Source organism: Puma concolor, chromosome D2, assembly GCF_028749965.1.
Source record: "Puma concolor isolate L17-30 chromosome D2, mPumCon1.1.hap2, whole genome shotgun sequence".
In the NCBI taxonomy this organism is placed as follows: Eukaryota; Metazoa; Chordata; class Mammalia; order Carnivora; family Felidae; genus Puma; species Puma concolor.
The window spans coordinates 8,904,341-8,922,810 of record NC_141677.1 but is presented as its reverse complement, the minus strand read 5'-3'; the positions used below and the strand labels follow the sequence as shown (position 1 = coordinate 8,922,810).

Sequence of the window (18,470 nt, the reverse complement as noted above, 5' to 3'; positions counted from 1 at the left end):
CAATACCAAAACCAACAGTGACAAAAGATAGAACAGATAACCTGTATTTCATGAAACAAAAAACTCTTTTGCTGCAGAGCGCACAGCCAAGATAGTAAAATGACAACGCCAAAACGGGAGAAAATATTTGTAAACAATATACCTAATTAGGGACTGATATACAGAATATGTAAAGAACGCTTACAACTCACCAATAAAAAGACAACTACAACTAAAATATTAATAAGGCAAATGCCTGTTGAATATTAAGCTTGTATCCAGCAACCTTCCTATAAATGACTTCTATGTTGTAGGAGTGTGCCGCATTAGGATTCTTAGACAATCGAATCTCTGCAAAAAGAAGAGTTTTATTTCTTCCCTTGTCACCTTTCATCCCTGTTTTGTTGTATTACCTAGGATTTCTACTACGATGTCAAATAAGAGTGGTGAAACCGGATGGCCCTGACTTGCTCCTGATCTTAGAGAGAAAGCACCCAGTTTCTCTTTATTATATGTGATGTTAACAGATTTTTTGGTAGATGTTTTTCATCAACTTGAGGAAATTCTCTATTCCTAGTTTGCTCAATTTTAATCATACATGGATTCTGTTAAATGCTTCTTCTGCATCAAAGGATCCTATCAAAGGATCATACAGTTTTTCTTTCTGCAGCTTACTGATGGGAGGGATTATGTTAATTGATTTTTGAATGTTGAATGAGCTTGCAGGTTTGGAATAAATCCTAATTCGTCATGGTATATAATTCTTTTCCTACACTGTTGGACTTTATTTGGAGTTCTGCATCTATATTCCTAAGAATTATTTGTAGTTTTTCTTCCAAGAGTGACCATCTGCTTTTGGGATTAAGGAAACAATTCTTTGGCCTTAAAGAAAGAGTGGAAAAGTTCCCTCTAACTACAAATCATCCCTAGGAATTTACAAAAAGGCCACTCGAGGTAATAAATAAATTCAGAAAAGCTGTAAGCCACAATATAACCACCCCCAAATCAGGTGAGGCTTCTATGCAACTGCAATCAACAATCTGAAAGGAAATTAATAAAGCAATTTTATGTATAACAGCATCTTTGTCAGCCTATGGTACATTATACTGATTGTTTCTGGAATGCTAAACCACTTTTACATGCTCTGGATATAAACCACTCAGTCACGGTGTAGGATTCTGTTTATACACCACTGTTTTCTACTTGCTAATATTTTGCCAAGGATTATGCAGGTAACTACTTGAGAGTATTTCTAAGTGTACCACTTCATACATTTTTTTGGTGGTTGTTCGAGGTATTTGAGTCCATTTCTAGGTAAAAGGCACATATATGATTCATCACATTCTTCTCAGATCAACATTTTACCAACTCAAGGGAAATGTAAAACTTCAATTCCATCCAAATCCCTTTATTATATATTTTAAATGTAATTATATATTTTCCCCACACATGGAGCATCAAATCATAGGATATTTCTACATTTTGCTTCAACAATCAAATATGATTTCAGAAAATTATGAGGAGGAAACTCCATTATATTTATCCTTATATTTTCCACTTCCAATGTTCATTCTTTTCTGAAGTTCCAACATTCTTGTGTTATTTCCTTTCTATTCAGAGGAGTTCCTCTAGCCATTTTTACAAGTTAAGTTTGCTAGGGACACCTGGCTGGGTCAGTGGGTTGAGCGTCTGACTTCGGCTCGGGTCATGATCTCATGGTCTGTGAGTTCGAGCCCCACGTCGGGCTCTGTGCTGACGGCTCAGAGTCTGGAGCCTGTTTTGGGTTCTGTGTCTCCCGTTCTCTCTGCTCCTCCCCTGCTTGTGCTTTACCTCTGTTTCTCAAAAGTAAATACATGTTACAAAAAATTTTTTTAATAAATCAGTAAAAGTTAAGTTTCCCAACATTTTCTCTTAGTTTTCCTTTGTATGATAACTTCAGCTCTCCTTTCATGAATATATGTTCACAAGATACCAGTTTTGCCTGAAAGTTCTTTTCCTTCAGTAATCAGAAAAAAAGGCATCGTTTCCCTCTAGCTTCCATGCTTTTGGCTGAAACATCCACTATCATTTCCAAAGAAAAGGAGATGTTTCTCTCCGGCTACTTTGAAACATTCTCTTGTTTTTAGAAACGTTATCATGACATGCCATTGGCGTGGATCCCTTTGCATTTATCTTACTTACAGTTCATGCAGATTCTTCAATGAGTACTTTTAGCTCTACTGCCCAACTTGGGAAGTTTTCAACCATTATTCTTTAAAATCCTTCAAGTCCCACCCCCTCTTCCCTTTCTGTTACTCTTCTTCCCGACACACAGAGATTCCACCCTCCTCTCGTTACCTCCACGCCTTCCAATCTGGACTGACCATAATCACCCTTAAGGAAAACGACAAGCGTCCTCTAGCGACATCTGTAGTGCTTATGCTCTTCCCGATATCTTCTCCAGGGGCGAGAAAGATCTTATAAACATAAACTACACATTGCTTGTTAACCAAAATATACTAATAAGGATAATATTAAAATCTTTAATAAGATTTATAATATTTACCTTGTGGACCACAACTGCCTGACGTCATTTCCTGTCCCACACTCATCAATCACTCACTCCCCTCTGGCCACTGTGACTTTTTTTTTTTTTCCGCTATTTCCCAAAAAACACCAAACACATTCCTGCTCATCAGCTTAGTGGGTGCTATTCCCCTTGCTGAGAAGAGGCAGAAACCACCCAACTCACACAAACATTTCACTCAAATCCTGCTCTAATGGTGGCTGATCTCCTACTTTAGGTCTCCCCTGACTACTCTTCTTAAAGCAGCACAATTTAACTCTGCTCGAATTTCCAAGGTCATTTTATACCACTACACAGCGTTAATACGCAGAAGTATCTCTTTCTAGTGCTACTTTTTAAATGCATGAGACATATAAGTGTATAAATTCAAGGTGCACGTTAGTTGCAGACAATTATAAACTGTATTATGACTGCTACCGTGCCAATGATCAGCACCTTTATTATGTTACACAATTCCCATGCCTTATTAGTGACTGGAACGATTCAGTTCTGGTGTCTTGGCAAGTGTGATTATCGCAATACGATACTGTCTGCATTCTTGATATGGTATCCGCCATCTCTACGGCTTACTTATCTCTTCCGATCTTGTCCTTTCCCTCCTTTCCCACACCCCATCCCCTGGGAACCCCCACATCACCCTCCGTTATCATGAGTTTGCCTTTTCCAGATTCCAGACATGAGTGACACCACACGGTAACTGTCTTTCTCTTAAAGTGGCAGGATGTCATTTCTCATGACCGAATAATACTACTCTCTTTTCTTTTTTAGCCATTCATGAACTGACGAGCACGCAGATTGTGTCCAGATCTGGCTATTGTGAATAAGGCCGTGATACGCATGAATGTGTATCTTGTCTTCGATATCCTCTTTTCATTTTCTTCGGGTATGTTCCCAAGTACAACTGCGGGATCCTAGGACAGTTCTATATTTAACTGCTTGAGGAATCTCCACACCCTTTTCCACAGTAGGTGAACCAATTTACATCACCACCACCGACAGTGCACAAGAGTTCCCTTTTCTCCTCATCCTCGCCAACACTTGTTCTCTCTTGTCTTCTTGGTGCTAGCCATTCTAAATGGTGTGATGTGGCTCGGATGCGCATGTCCCTCACGTTAGTGATGTTCACCACCTCTGCATGCATCTCTTGGCCACTAGTGCTACTTGTACAAAGTCACTGGCACATTATTCTTTCACTGCTATGGCATTTATTAATTTTTTTTATCAAAAAAAAATTTTTTCATGTTTATTAATTTTTGAGAGAGAGAGACAGAGCACGAGTGGGGGAGAGCCAAGAGAGAGGGAGACACAGAATCTGAAGCAAGCTCCAGGCTCTGAGCTGTCAGCACAGAGCCCGATGCAGGGCTCGACTCATGGACAGCAAGATCATGACCTGAGCTGAAGTCAGACGCTCAACTGACTGAGCCACCCACGCGCCTCTCACTACTATGGTATTTAGACAACAGCAAGCACTCAAAAATTATTTAGGTCGGAAAATCAGTGTATGAAACAATGCCTGGGAACAGCAGGAATGCAGTGCAACAACGCAGGTAAGGTCGGAGGCTGACACTGCTTTGAGAAACACAGACTCATGCAGGAAAACGATGGCAAAGGGGAGGAAGGCAAAGATTGGTCTGTTGACAAATTAAGAATGGTGAATATTCAAAACATGAATCAGACAGGAGAACATTTTTCGTGAGAGCAGAATCTGGAGGTTTGGTTCAATAACCAGTATTCTTAGTCACTCACTGGATTATGACTTCTAAACAGATACCTTAAAAACACATTCCAAAGTTGTCCAGCCCTGGGTTAATCATGGGAAGATAATAAATGTCCTGATGTTCATCGGTGCCGTATGTATCAACTCACCTGGGAGGCTCTGGCTTGGGAATTCTTCCTCCGATATCCATGGCTCCTCTCCTTGCTCCAGCCTGAAGATCACCTCTGGTTTGGTAGCACAGGACCCTGTCAACGTGAAATCATTCAGGATTCAGACCAGGTGGCCTAGACTTCAGGGCCTCTGGAAGAGGAGGAAGCCGCTGCAGCTGCTCAGTGAAGAAGCCACGGAACACTTCACTGGAGAGGTAAACACAACTACCTTCCTGGTGCCCAATGGCGGTCAATCGGCAACGACTCCTGAATTCCAATCTTAAATATCATTCAACGCGGCACAGAGCCTATACGCCTCATAATTAACACAATCAAAACATGCTACTTGGAATTATATAAGAACAGTCCTTACCCACTGAGACAAGGTGGCTGTAGTTCTCCAGCATCACGTCCCTGTACAGGGACCTCTGACTTGAGTCCAAGCACTGCCACTCCTCCTGGGTGAAGCCCACGGTCACATCCTTAAATGATACTGATCCCTGGGATTTCTGTTCAATCTGAAACGTTCACAATTGGGTGACATGGAAAAGCTGTATGGGAACCAATCCTTCTCATGATTACCAAAATAGTCTGCAGAAGGTGTGTTTGGCTTTAGGCTTTGAGGGGAGACGAGAAATCTAACAAACACTATGCCATTGCTTCAGGGTATTATTAATGTAAAAATCACCAAATCCCAGAATGTATCCGGAACTGTTCCAATTCTTAGAAATGCTAAGATTAATAACACTGTTCTTGTATTCAAGGAGCACATATTCTGATAAGAAAACATGCAGTAACAAGATACAATCGCTAAGGTGAAGTACGCACAATACAGACTAAAACAAGCAGCAAAATTATCTCTGTGTGGGGCCTCACTGAACAACGGCTGTAGGAGAACAGGAACCCCGTGCTCTCATGAACACAGGGTCATGGTCCCAGGTGCAAGGAAAGGTGGGGCTCCTCTACCACATTCGCGAAATGAGAAGAGGGCAAATAGCGGAGGAAAAGATGAGAATCCACCCCAGATCTGTGATGACAGAAAGGGCCATAAAGGAATTCATGCAATGGATCACAGAGTAAACTAGACCAAGTCTTCAAAATGTGTGATCACTTTCCACCTTAAAGAATATTTTGGAGTACTGGGGCACCCAGGTGGCTCAGTCGGTTGAGCGTCTGACTTCTACTCAGGTCATGATCTCACGGTTCATGAGTTCGAGCCCCGCAACGAGCTCTGTGCTGACAGCTCGGAGCCTGGAGCCTGCTTCGGATTCTGTGTCTCCCTCTCTCCCTGCCCCTTCCCTGCTCATGATCTGTCTCTCTCTGTGTCTCAAAAATGAATAAATGTTAAAAAAAACTTTAAAAACAAAAAGAATATTTTTGAGTACTACCAAAGTTGATATTTATGAATTACATAAATATACTATCAATACATTTTGTTACAAATTTTTATTCTCCAGTTTAAAAGGAAAAAGCCGAAGGTGCCTGGGTGGCTACGTTGGTTAAACCTCTGAGTTCGGGTCAGGTCATGATCTCCCTGTTCACGGGTTTGAACCCCACATCGTTTTCTGTATGGACACCATAAAGCCTGCTTGGGATTCTGTGTCTCCTCTCTCTCTGCTCCTCCCCAACTCATGTTCTGTCTTTGTCTCTCCCTCTCTCTCTCTCTCAAAAATAAACATAAAAAAGTTAAAAAATATATGTAAATAATGTGTTTCTACCTGTTGATGAAGCTACATATTGTGAGTATAAAGGCTGAGGCTCCATAAGTAGCTGAAGTGGGAGAATACACTGAGACATGACAAGTCTATGAAGAAGTGAGATGGAGCAAGATGATAAAATCAGCAGCACACAAAGATCTTCCTGAGTCATTTTCAAAACCAGTAGGCACCTCAGGAACCACTGAGAACACTTCCAGTATCATTTGTAATGTGAGTTCCGGTTCCCACATTTCAAGTAGCAAATTGGCAGAAGAGGCATCTCCTGGTAGACTCGGACTCAAGAGATCTCAAATTTGTCCACTTCTCAAACTGCATTTTCTGCAAATGAACTATTCTATATAGATCCCGAATGTTAATCTTTATACGCTTCTGTAATTTCAGTACCTACAGCATAAAGGTGCTGTAGGATTGCACTAGCTAATCCAGAAAACTTACTTAACATAGTATTATCCAGGCACATAATTAGAATTCACCAATCAAGAGATATATTCGATTCCAAATCATTCCTGACATACCAGCTCTGTCCTTTAATGAAACTGCTTCAAGAAATTATTTTAGGTTTCTTTATTTATTTTGAGAGGGAGAAAGAGAGAGCACAAGCAGGGGAGGGGCGGAGAGAAAGGGACAGAGAGGACCCCAAGCAGGCTCCATGCTGTGAGTGTGGAGCCCCAAGCATGGCTCCATCCCAGGAACCGTGAGATCATGACCTGGACCAAAATCAAGAGAAGATGCTAAAGTGACTGAGCCACCCAGGTGCCCCATGAAACTGTTTGAAAAACAGTATTACAAATATTCTTCATTAAGGAAAACAAAATACTTCAGAGGGCTTCCACAAAATACGGGATAGCAGAAGATGACTGAAGTAAATGTAAAGGTCGAATTGCAGTAATAATAAAAGTCCTTTTATATGTTGAAAGAAAATTACAAACTATAACCACAATTTAAACTTAAATGATAATTAATATTAGAATAAAACTTAAATACCAAACCACTCTAGAAGGAGTAAACTTTAACTCCTGGCCCCTGCCTGCCCCTAAGGGTACATTACAAATCCTGCCCCTGACATGAACCTGGGGCACGTGACTTGCTTTGTCCAATGAAAAGTAGTACAAGGGAAATGTGTCACTTCAGGGAGAAGTTTTCAGAGACATCATCCTTCATCCTTGACCCCACAATGCACAGCACAGGGAACAGAGTCACGCCTTAGCCCCTAAGATCACAGACACAAACAAAAAATAAATTTAGGAATCCTTTGTTACGACACAAGCTGACTGATGCAGTGTTGAAAAAACAAAACAAAATAATCCAATAAAATACAAACGAACAACCTCTAGAGACCACCTGTGTATACAACAGGCTTGAGCAGTCAAAGCTTGAGCAAGGCAAAAGGACCCACAGCGACCACGACCATGACCACCAAGCTGACGTGAACAGGCTCATTAAGCCACAGGCCCTCACTGACCAATGGGCTGCCCACGGCAGGCACAGTGCCTAAGATTACCAAAAAAGGGGGAAAAGGTACAGCTACTCTAGAACTACAGCCCCTCACCACCGCCTAGTAGCAGACGGTCTCCCCTCTGCCATCCTGCCCGCTGCTCCCTTGCAGGGTATCCGGTAAACTTCTATTTCTTCTGTTCTGTCTTGAGTGAATTCTTCACTGGCGCCCCCTGCCGGCTCCCACTCAATCGGGGTGCCCCACACAACCAAGAAAAAGCATAGGGAAGAAATACATTGTCAGATGGAGGGACTAAAGCCTAACGAGAACAAATACAAATGGGTTACGTCACCCAATACAAAAAACAATTATGTTATTTTAGGCTTGAAAATCTTGTCTTTTCATTTTTAACCAGAAATGAAAAATCATGAGGAAAACAAAACAGTCCCCACCGTAGGACATATAGTAACGTCAAAATCACGTGAGTTCTTTTAATGCCCTACACAGTTCTAAGAGTTTCTCCTTATAAAGAGCGATGTCTCATTCTTAGAATCCTCACCAGCTGGCACACATTAGGACACGTACTAACTATTCATAAATGGTTAATGAACGAAGGGAACGAAGGCCTAATTAAGGTACGTTACAGGGAATACCAACTGCAGCGAAAGGGAGACTTATTTCAGTGATAAAAACAGTTGCAGTCAAATGGAACAGAAGAGACACCCCCCAATAAACCCACGCATATATGGTCGACTGATTTTTGACAGGGTTGCAAAAACACACAATGGGGATGGGATAGTCTCTTCGGTAAATGGTGGCGGGATAACGGGATACCAACACGCAAAAGAATGGAACTATACCCCTATCTTACACCATTCATACAAATTAACTTGAAATGAATCAGACTTAAACATAAGAACTGATACCATACAATTCCCGGAAGAAAACATAGGGGAGAAGCTCAACATTGTTCTCTAGGATCATGTTTTTTTGGATAAGATGCCAAAAGGAAGGCAACAAAAGCTCAAACAAGACTTCATCGAACTTAAGAGCCCTGCCCAGCAAACAGTCCATAAACTGAAAAGAACCTACAGATTGGGAAAAGATATTCACAAATCATGTATCTGATAAGACGTTAATATCCAAAATGTACAAACAACTCATACAACTCAAAAAGCAAACCAGCAAATAATCCAATTAAAATGAGCAAAGGACCTGAACCGACATTTTTCCAAAGACCTACAAACGCCAATATGTATATGCAAAGGTGCTCAGTATCATGAATCATCAAGGAAATGCAAACCAAAACCACAATGAAATATCACTTTCACACCTCTCAGCATGGCTACCATCAAAAAGACAAGAGATAATAAATGGCAAGAATGTGGCATAAAAAGGGAACCCTTCACTGTTGGTGGGAATGTAAATTGGCACAGCTATCTTGGAGAAAACTATGGCGGTCCCTCATAAAATTAAAAATGGAACTACCAGATGATCCAGAGATCCCACTTTTAGGCACAAATCCAAAAGAAATGGAATCAAAACTGGAAAACACACCTTAATCCCCTGTTCACTGCAGCATTGGTTACAATAGCTGAGGCACGACACAGTGTAAGTGTCCATCAACAGAGGAATGGATGGGATAAAGAAAATGTGGTGTGTAAACACACACAATGGAATACTATTCAACCATAAAAACAAAGGAAAAAGGAAATCCTACCATTTGTGACAATATGGACAGACCTTGAGAGCATTATGGTAAGTCAAGAGAGAAAACAAACACCAAATGGTGTTACTTACATGTAGAATCTCCTAAAAGAAAAGGCCAACATCATACAAACAGAGTATAAAATGAGCCCCTGATTGGGTGTGGAAGAAAGGAAGGACGGAAGGAAGGAAGGAGAAACAAACAAACTCCATGCACAGATGGTGCCACATATGGATGTATATCTAAGAAAGAAGTAGCAATAAAACAAAATCTTGTAGAGAAAGGAAGAGAAAACATTCAAGAATTCATGTTGTGAATTCAACATACTTTGATGCTAAATACTAAAACCTAAGAAGAACATATCTCCCCCTGGCCAAAAACTTAGTGGTCAATCTCTCTCATAGACATAGAAACAAAAACCCGAAACAAAATATTAGCATGACCCAGTTAGATTTATTTCAGAAATATCCAGGTAGTTTTACATTTAAAAATTAATGTAATTCACCAACTAAGAAAATGAAGGAGACAAATAATATGATTTCAATAGATGTCTAAAACCATTTAATAAAGTTTAAAAGGCACTCATGAAGAAAATAAAAACTTTAGGTAACTAGGAATAGAATTGGACATCCTTGATGTGGTAAGAAATGCAAAAAAAAATGCAGCAAAAATCACATATTGAGAGGAAAACTTCCCCTTTGAGAACAAAGACAAGGAAACCTACTCTTTGCTTCTATTGAGTATCATATATTGGAGGACCTAAAAGGGCAATAAAGAAAAAAAGGTTTTATGAATTGGAAAAAGTAAACAGCAGTGTCACTAATACCAGATCACATATGTGTATATATTAAAAATGCAAATAAGGTTGAGATAAATTATTAGGTATAGTAAATTAGTGTAGAAAAATTGTTGGATTTAAGGTCAATATATAAAAAATAACATGTCAGCAACAAGCAATTAAAAAGTACAATTGAAAATATATGTATAATACACAAAAATAAACTCAGAATGGATGAAAGACCTAAATGTAAGACAGGAAACCATCAAAATCCTAGAGGAGGAAGCAGGCAAAAACCTCTTTGACCTCAGCCGCAGCAACTTCTTACTCAACACGTCACTGGAGCCAAGGGAAACAAAAGCAAAACTGAACTATTGGGACCTCATCAAAATAAAAAGCTTCTGGGGGCGCCTGGGTGGCGCAGTCGGTTAAGCGTCCGACTTCAGCCAGGTCACGATCTCGCGGTCCGTGAGTTCGAGCCCCGCGTCGGCCTCTGGGCTGATGGCTCAGAGCCTGGAGCCTGTTTCCGATTCTGTGTCTCCCTCTCTCTCTGCCCCTCCCCCGTTCATGCTCTGTCTCTCTCTGTCCCAAAAATAAATAAACGTTGAAAAAAAAATTTTTAAAAAATAAAAAGCTTCTGCATAGCGAAGGAAACAATCAGCAAAACTAAAAGGCAACCAATGGAGTGGGAGAAGATATTTGCACATGACATATCAGATAAAGGGTTAGTATCCAACATCTATAAAGAACTTATCAAACTCAACACCCAACAAATAATCCAGTGAAGAAATGGGCAAAAGACATGAGTAGACACTTTTCCGAATAAGATATCCAGATGGCTAACAGATACATGAGAAAATGCTCAACATCACTCATCATCAAGGAAATACAAATCAAAACCACAATGAGATACCGCCTCACACCTGTCAGAATGGCTAACGTTAACAACTCAGGCAACAACAGATGTTGGCGAGGATGCGGAGAAAGAGGATCTCTTTTGCAATGCTGGTGGGAATGCAAACTGGTGCAGCCACTCTGGAAAACAGTATGGAGGTTCCTCAAAAAATTTAAAATAGAACCACCCTAAGACCCAGCAATTGCACTACTAGGTATTTACCCAAGGGATACAGATATGCTGTTTCAAAGGGGCACATCCACCCCAATGTTTATAGCAGCACTACTGACAATAGCCAAAGTATGGAAAGGGTCCAAATGTCCATGGATGAATGAATGGATAAAGAAGATGCAAAATGAATGTATGTGTATGTGTGTGTGTGTGTGTGTGTGTGTGTGTGTGTATCTGTATATATATGTGTATGTATGTGTATACACATACATATAGACACATACATATAGACACACACACACACACACACACACACACACACACACACACACACACACTGGAGTATTACTCAGCAATCAAAAAGAATAAAATCCTGCCATTTGCAACTACATGGATGGAACTGGAGGGTATCATGCTAAGCGAAATCTGTCAGTCAGAGAAAGACAAGTATCATATGACTTCACTCATATGAGGAATTTAAGATACCAAACAGATGAACACAAAGGAAGGGAAGCAAAAATAACATAAAAACAGGGAGGGGGACAAAAAAGAGACTCTTAAATATAGAGAACAAACAGAGGGTTGCTGGAGGATTGTGGGAGGGGGGATGGGCTAAAAGGGTAAGGGGCATTAAGGAATCTACTCCTGAAATCATTGTTGCACTATATGCTAACTAAGATGTAAATTAAACAATAAATTCATTAAAAAATAATTTAAAAAATAAAAATTAAAAAAATATATGCAGGTATATTAGGGGATCCTGAATGGCTCACTTGGTTGAGCATCCAACTCTTGATTTAGGCTCAGGTCATGATCCCAGGGTCATGGAATCCAGGCCTGTCAGGCTCTGCCCTGAGTGTGGACTCTGTTTAAAATTCTCTCTCTCCCTCTCCCTCTGCCCCTCTCCCCTCTCTTTCTCACCCTCTCTTTCTCTCTCTCAAAAAAAAAAAAAAAAAAAAAGCATATATATTAATAAAAATGCTAAACACATAGAAATAACTCTAACAATAGGTGTGCAAGAATTCCACACACAAAGAAACTTTTAAAATTACTAAAGACTTACATAAATGTAGAAAATACATCATGTTCACAGGCAGAATATTCAATATCAGAAAATAAGCAATTTTTCCCATATTGACTTATAGATTCAATTCAACTGCAAATAAAGTTCCAGCAGGTTATTTGTGAATGCTAACAATATTTGTACAGGAACACAAAGGGCCAACTGAAGCCAGGATCCTGCTGAAGACGAGAAAAGTGTGGAAGGATGTACACTACTCACTTGAAATATTTTTTATCAAATGTGGTACTAGCCTAAGAAGGGCCAAACTAAGCAGTGGAAATGAATAGAGCACGAAAGGACCCAGACATAGATGTATGCACTATGACATACATCACACTGCAAAACAGTGGGGAAACTCAAGTTTTCAAAAAGAGTTCTTAGACAAATCGTATGGGAAGAAAGTGACCTGATGTCTGTCTCCTACAGAACGCCAGGGTCATCATGCAGGCTGACAGCACCATGAGGATACGGACTTCAGAGCGCATTTCTAATCACCCATGGGAAACTGTTTCCACAGTCGCAGTGCAGAAATACCTGAACCCTATGACCTCAAGCTTGGTTGGAGTTGATGTACTGGACAGAACATACGGATCCCTTTGGAAAGTTTCACAGCCAAAGACTTCTCGGAACAGAGCGAGGATTGACTTCCACTGTGAAATCTCTTATTGGCGCAGCAAGAACTAAAACATATGTGCAAAAACATTCTGTAGTTGTTCCCATAGACAAAACAATGGAACTTAGGTCTGCTAGTATTTCATTTACAAATATGGTTTCAGTGGATGACAGACTTCTATACAAACCACATTCTCAGGACCCAGAAAAAACTCTTTTGACTCAAGAAGCCATAATCATTGTGAAAGGAGTCTGTCTCAGCAGTTACCTTGAAGGACTGACAGTAAGTACAACATCTGCAAATGCTAAGAGTGGCCGAGAAGCAATGGAATGGCTTATACATACATTAAATGTGGAGACGGAACAACTGTTAGCTTCAGGGAGAGGGACATTGGGGCACCGACAGTGACAGCAGCATTTGCAGAGAACTGATGGAACCTGCTCCCCCAGGTCTCTGTAAGCTGGCAATCTATTTGTTATTTTAAAAATAAAACTTATTTTAAGTAGAATTTGTTTTATAAGCTGAAGAAAAGCTATGTAATTTCTGATCAAAAGAAAGAGGTGCAGGATTTCTAAATAAAAGAGATTGCCAAAAGTAGTATTGTTTGAAATTACCATCTAATTGTGAAGACTCCAGGATGTGGGGGAAATTAACAATTTTTGAAAAGTACCTGGAAAATCACACTGGCATGTTAAATCTCCACTGAGGTAGAATTTTAAGCTTTTAACGCATTAGAAATCTGCCTGGTGGAGCACCTGGGTGGCTCACTCGGTTGAGTGTCCAACTTCAGCTAAGGTAATATTTCACGGTTTGTGGGTTTGAGTCCTGAGTCGGGCTCTGTGCTGATAACTCGGAGCCTGGAATCTGCTTCAGATTCTATGTCTCCCTCTCTGCCCCTCCCCGACTTACGCTGTTTATGTGTCTGTCAAAATAAATAAATAAATTTTTTATATATATTAAATATAATTTATTGTCAAATTGGTTTCCATACAACACTCAGTGCTCATCCCAACACGTGCCCTCCTCAATGCCCATTAAACTTTAAAAAACAAATAAATAAAATACACAGGAATTCTTACAAAACTCAGTAGAATAAAACAACCTAAAAAGCCATAAATTTATGAAAGTTGCACAAACTAAATAATCAGACCCATGGAAATTAAACAATGAAGTTTTTCACCCTTTAATGTAAAAATTTTTACATCTGGAGAGAAAGGAGGAAAAGTAGTTTTCTAATAAATAACAATTTACCTAGAAAAATTAGAAATCTTCATATCCTATAACTCAAAAATATTAATCACTGGACATTGGAGCAATGATTCTTAAACTTAACACCATCACACGGACATCCCCTAAAAACACAGATTGCTGGGCCTGGCCTCCAAAAGTTCTCTTCCAGTAGGTTTGGGATGGTGGATCACAATCTGCATGTCAAACAAGTTTCGAGGTGATGCTGCCATTTCTGGGCAAAGGTCCTCACTCTGAGAAGCAATGTTCATGAGTCTGGAGATACATTTGCATTTATCAGAGAATGTCAAGGATATTCACAGCAGTATTTATATCAATGAAAAATGGAATTACCTGAATGTCTACCAATGAAATACAGTATTTAGGATACACTGTGTCCAGATAGCAGGAAAATCCAACATTAAAAGCAACAAACTACAGGGGTGCCTAGGTGGTGAAGCATCGGACTCTTGATTTCAGCTCAGGTCATGATCTTAGGATTGAGAGAGTCAGCTCTGGGTCAAGATCCACCCTAAGTGTGGAGCCTGATTAAGATATTCTCTCTCTCAAGATATTCTCATTCTCGGGGAGCCTGGGTGGCTCAGTTGGTTGAGCGTCCCACTTCGGCTCAGGTCATGATCTCACGGTTCGTGAGTTCGAGCCCCACGCCAGGCTCTGTGCTGACAGCTCGGAGGCTGGAGCCTGCTTCGGATTCTGTGTCTCCCTCTCTCTCTGCCCCTTTCCTGCTCATGCTCTCTGTCTCTCTCTGTGTCTCAAAAATGAATAAGCGTTAAAAAAATTTAAAAAAAAAAGATATTCTCATTCTCTCTCTCTCTCTCCCTCTGTCTCCTTTCTCTCTCTACTTCTGCCCCTCTCCCCCACTCACAAACTCTAATAAAATTTTTAAAAAACTATTTATTTAAAAAAGTAAATAAATAAACTTCCTATGGATAGATCTCAAATTACTAGTGTACTGAGGGGAGAAAATGCCTGTCATATAAACATTAAGATAATTTACATATTTTTAGAAGTGCTCAAAATAGTAAACAGTATTATTTTTCCAGCATACATGTAGAGATAAACGTTAAGACTAGTAGACAAAGGATACAAACTTGGAACTGAACGATGGGGTACAATGAGGAAGGCTACAGAAGAGACAAAGAAGACTCCCCAGGAGAGACTGTCAGAAGAGTAATGGAGCAGTTCTTGAAGGAAGGCAATTACAATTAAATCATTGGCAATTTTACCTGGACAAACCCCAAAAAAGTGGAAGGGAAAAACCAAGACAGAAATCTATAGGATGAATTTGAGAAGCTCAGACACATTTACCAGAGAATTTAACTTTGAACCGTCTGCTATAAAACTCGCATACACAACCTGGCTAAAGTAGTTATGGAGAGTTTTTGTTAACAGGCATGTAGACCATTCATTCCTCTGAACATATCGGGTTTGACACCAGGATCGAACATGACCATCATTAAATTAACTACTTGAACTCTCTCTCAGACCCTTTTACTCTCAGTGAGGAACAGTTTTAGGCACTCATTTCGGGGCTGTCACAGGAAGGATATTCACTATGTGTCCCTATGTTAAAACCAAAAAAGATATCATCCAAGAAGTCTTTGTGTCTTCAAAAACTCTGTCTGTACCCAAAAGACTGTGTCTTCCTTTCTCCATGGTTATCAGAAACAACAGAGATGTTATTTGTAGGTCAGTTTAGAAACTCTAAGATATAGAATGATCAGTATGTATCTACAAGCCACCTTAGTCTTGCTATTGATCTGTTACTCTCTATTTTCTGTAAAGGTAGATTTCTATCTATTGCTAATTTCCCATTACAATGGGATTCACCAAGTCCATCGCAAAATAAAGTGGGGAATGAACAACTTACCTGGGATTTGTTCATTTTCTGCTGTCTTGGAAACGTGTAGACAACTCTGGTGCTGTGCTGAGTTACAGGAGAAATGAGGTCCTAAAAGAGCTGGCCTGCCTGGCGGCTCCTGAATGCTCCTGCCCTATAAAACTATACAACCCAATAGATAGGAAGCATGTCAGTTCCTCTGACCTTCAGAAAGGACAGCAGATGTTCAAAGACCACCTAAATGTAAATATTTGCTTCCTGGGGATTTTTTCACAGTTTAAACCTCTCTTGATGCTCACACAAAAAAAAAAATTTAAATAAAAAAGTTAGTTTAAATAAAACAATATACTCAGTGAAGCAACATTAACTCTTCACCAAACTACTGTAAAAAGAAAAACAAAAACAAAAACAAAAAACAAAAAACTTCCCGACCTGGGGCAGCTGGGTGGCTCAGTCAGTTCAGCCTCGATTCTTGGTTCAGGTCACGATCCCAGGGTCCGTGGGACCAAGGCCTGCATCAGGCTCTGTGCTGACTGTCTGGAACCTGATTGGGATTCTCTCTCCCTCTCTGCCCTTTCCTGACTCGCTCTATTTCTCTCTCTGTCTTGATAATAAATTTACAAAAAAATACTCCTGACTACTCTGTTTATGAATTTTCCTACTGTTACTAAACCCTTGGTTAGTGATTCCACAGAAAATGATAAAAAGCAGTGCTTTAAGGACAGGTCTATGTTTTCTTTGTCCTGGTTGGGTTTCTCAAAAGGATCTTTTTACAGGGGCATCTGCGTGGCTCACTAGGTTAGGCAACTGACTTAGCTCAGGTCATGATCTCACAGTTCGTGAGTTCAAGCCTCCCGTCGGGCTCTGTGCTGACAGCTCAGAACCTGGATGAAGCCTGCTTCAGATTCTGTGTCTCCCTCTCTTTCTGCCCCTCCCCCACTCACAGTCATTCTCTCTCTCTCAAAAATAAAAATTTTAAAAACAAGGATCTTTTTATAAAGTAATTTGCCTTTCCTCGTGTGGAAAAGCAGGCAGTCTCTCTGGAGTCGGGAGACACAACTTCCAGTCTTCGCCACTAACAAACTGTGATTCTGAATAAGTCAGTAACCTTCGAGAAGAAAAACAAACAAACAAACAAACAATGTTTCTATTCAATGAGACAAAAAGTAAGGGATTCTTGGAGATCCTTCCCTAATGCTGGACTGAGTAACACCACACCTCAAGAAGCAGTCACGGACCCCACTGGAGAGCCGCTCAGACTCCAGGAAGGATACAAGGAGAACCAAGAGGCGGGGCGGTAACCGAGTCAGCCCAGGCAGGGGCGCCCGTCTTCCCGGACCACCCGGCCTCCACCAACGCGCTCGCGCCCCCCTCCGGCCGCAGCGCCCTCCCTCTCCCACCGCCTCCGGACACACGCCCTCCTCCCGCGGCCTCCAGAACCGGGCCCCGCGAACGGCCCCGGCCGCTCCGGCAGGGACTGAGCACCGGGGGGCCCGACCTCTAGTGCTGATGGACACGTCCCCATCCCGCCGTCACTGGTCCACGGACCTCCTTCACACAAACCGGCACCGACCGCCTACAGCCGCCCCGCGACTTCCCAGTTAGCGCAGCGCCCCCCTCGGCCCTCGTCCAACCGTCCCGCGCTCACCTATCGCTCCCTCCTCATGAGGCACTGACCCCAGAAAAGCGCAGAGATTCGGCGGCCGGGGAACCGCCTCCCACGCGAGAAGTGAGGAAAACGGGAGGGGAGGAAAAGCCTGGCGGAAGTGCCCAGAGGCAGAAGGCTGTACTAAGCATGCGCAGAACTAGGCATGCGCAGAACCGGACAGTGTGAGCAGTCCGCGCCGAAAGGCAGAAAACTACCTTTCCCTGCAGATTCACCGACCAGTGGTTGGAGGGTGGCTGAGAGTGCAGTCTTTACCCAGCACGTGGGAAGTTTGAGGAGCTTGACCTAGTTACCCAAGCAGTCAGAGCCCGTCAGGGACTCCCCAAAAGTTGCGGATTGCAGCTGAATTCTAGGTGACGCCAGTGTGCAATTTAGACTAGAGCTGTCAAAGCAACTTGCTTGTCGAGTTCACTTTTTGAAATACTATGAAATAGACTCCATCAATACAATAAAAGAATATGAAAAAAATTAGCATCTGTCACCATCAGCAACTCTCTCAGGAAATAAAAAGCCAGGGGTCAAGGGCGGTATCAAGAAAGCTTGTTCATCAAAATCACGACAACAATGAATGATAATTGAGGATACATCAGAAAATCGACAGTCCAAAACAAAATTTCTTTATTCGTCTACATATTCTTTCCTCTGTGACGTTAAAATTACTTGAAGAAATGGAGATTGACCGGTTTTTTTGTTTTTGTTTTTGTTTTTTTAACGTTTTATTGTTGAGAGCGCGCGCAGGAGCGAGGGAGGGGCAGAGAGCGAGCGGGACACAGAATCGAAGCAGGCTCCAGGCTCTGAGTTGTCAGCACAGAGCCTGAAGCGGGGCTCGAACTCACAAGTGGTGAGATCATGACCTGAGCCGAAGTTGGTCGCCCAAACAACTAAGCCATCCAGGCACCCCAAGAGATCGACCCTTTCAATGAC

General features: G+C 41.3%; 1 protein-coding gene and 1 pseudogene across 2 annotated transcripts in view; one reads left to right on the top strand and one right to left on the bottom strand.

Annotated features, from left to right (window-relative positions):
• Window positions 1-17,507, bottom strand: part of LOC147575763 (zinc finger protein 33B-like) — a 40,324-nt gene extending 22,817 nt beyond the window's left edge. Inside the window, exons 1-4 of one of the 2 annotated variants that reach the window (XM_086679578.1) lie at window positions 16,313-17,507; window positions 15,911-16,042; window positions 4,785-4,929; window positions 4,412-4,507 (exon numbers count right to left, since the gene is read on the bottom strand). In XM_086679578.1, the coding sequence (XP_086535704.1) occupies window positions 4,412-4,507; window positions 4,785-4,929; window positions 15,911-15,925 (256 nt within the window). In that variant the 5' untranslated portion in view covers window positions 15,926-16,042; window positions 16,313-17,507. The remainder of the gene's footprint in view (window positions 1-4,411; window positions 4,508-4,784; window positions 4,930-15,910; window positions 16,043-16,312) is intronic. The other variant, XM_086679579.1, reaches the window with a different exon arrangement.
• On the top strand, window positions 12,306-13,200 carry LOC112851511 (PRELI domain containing protein 3B pseudogene; annotated as a pseudogene).
• Window positions 17,508-18,470: the final 963 nt, after the last annotated feature.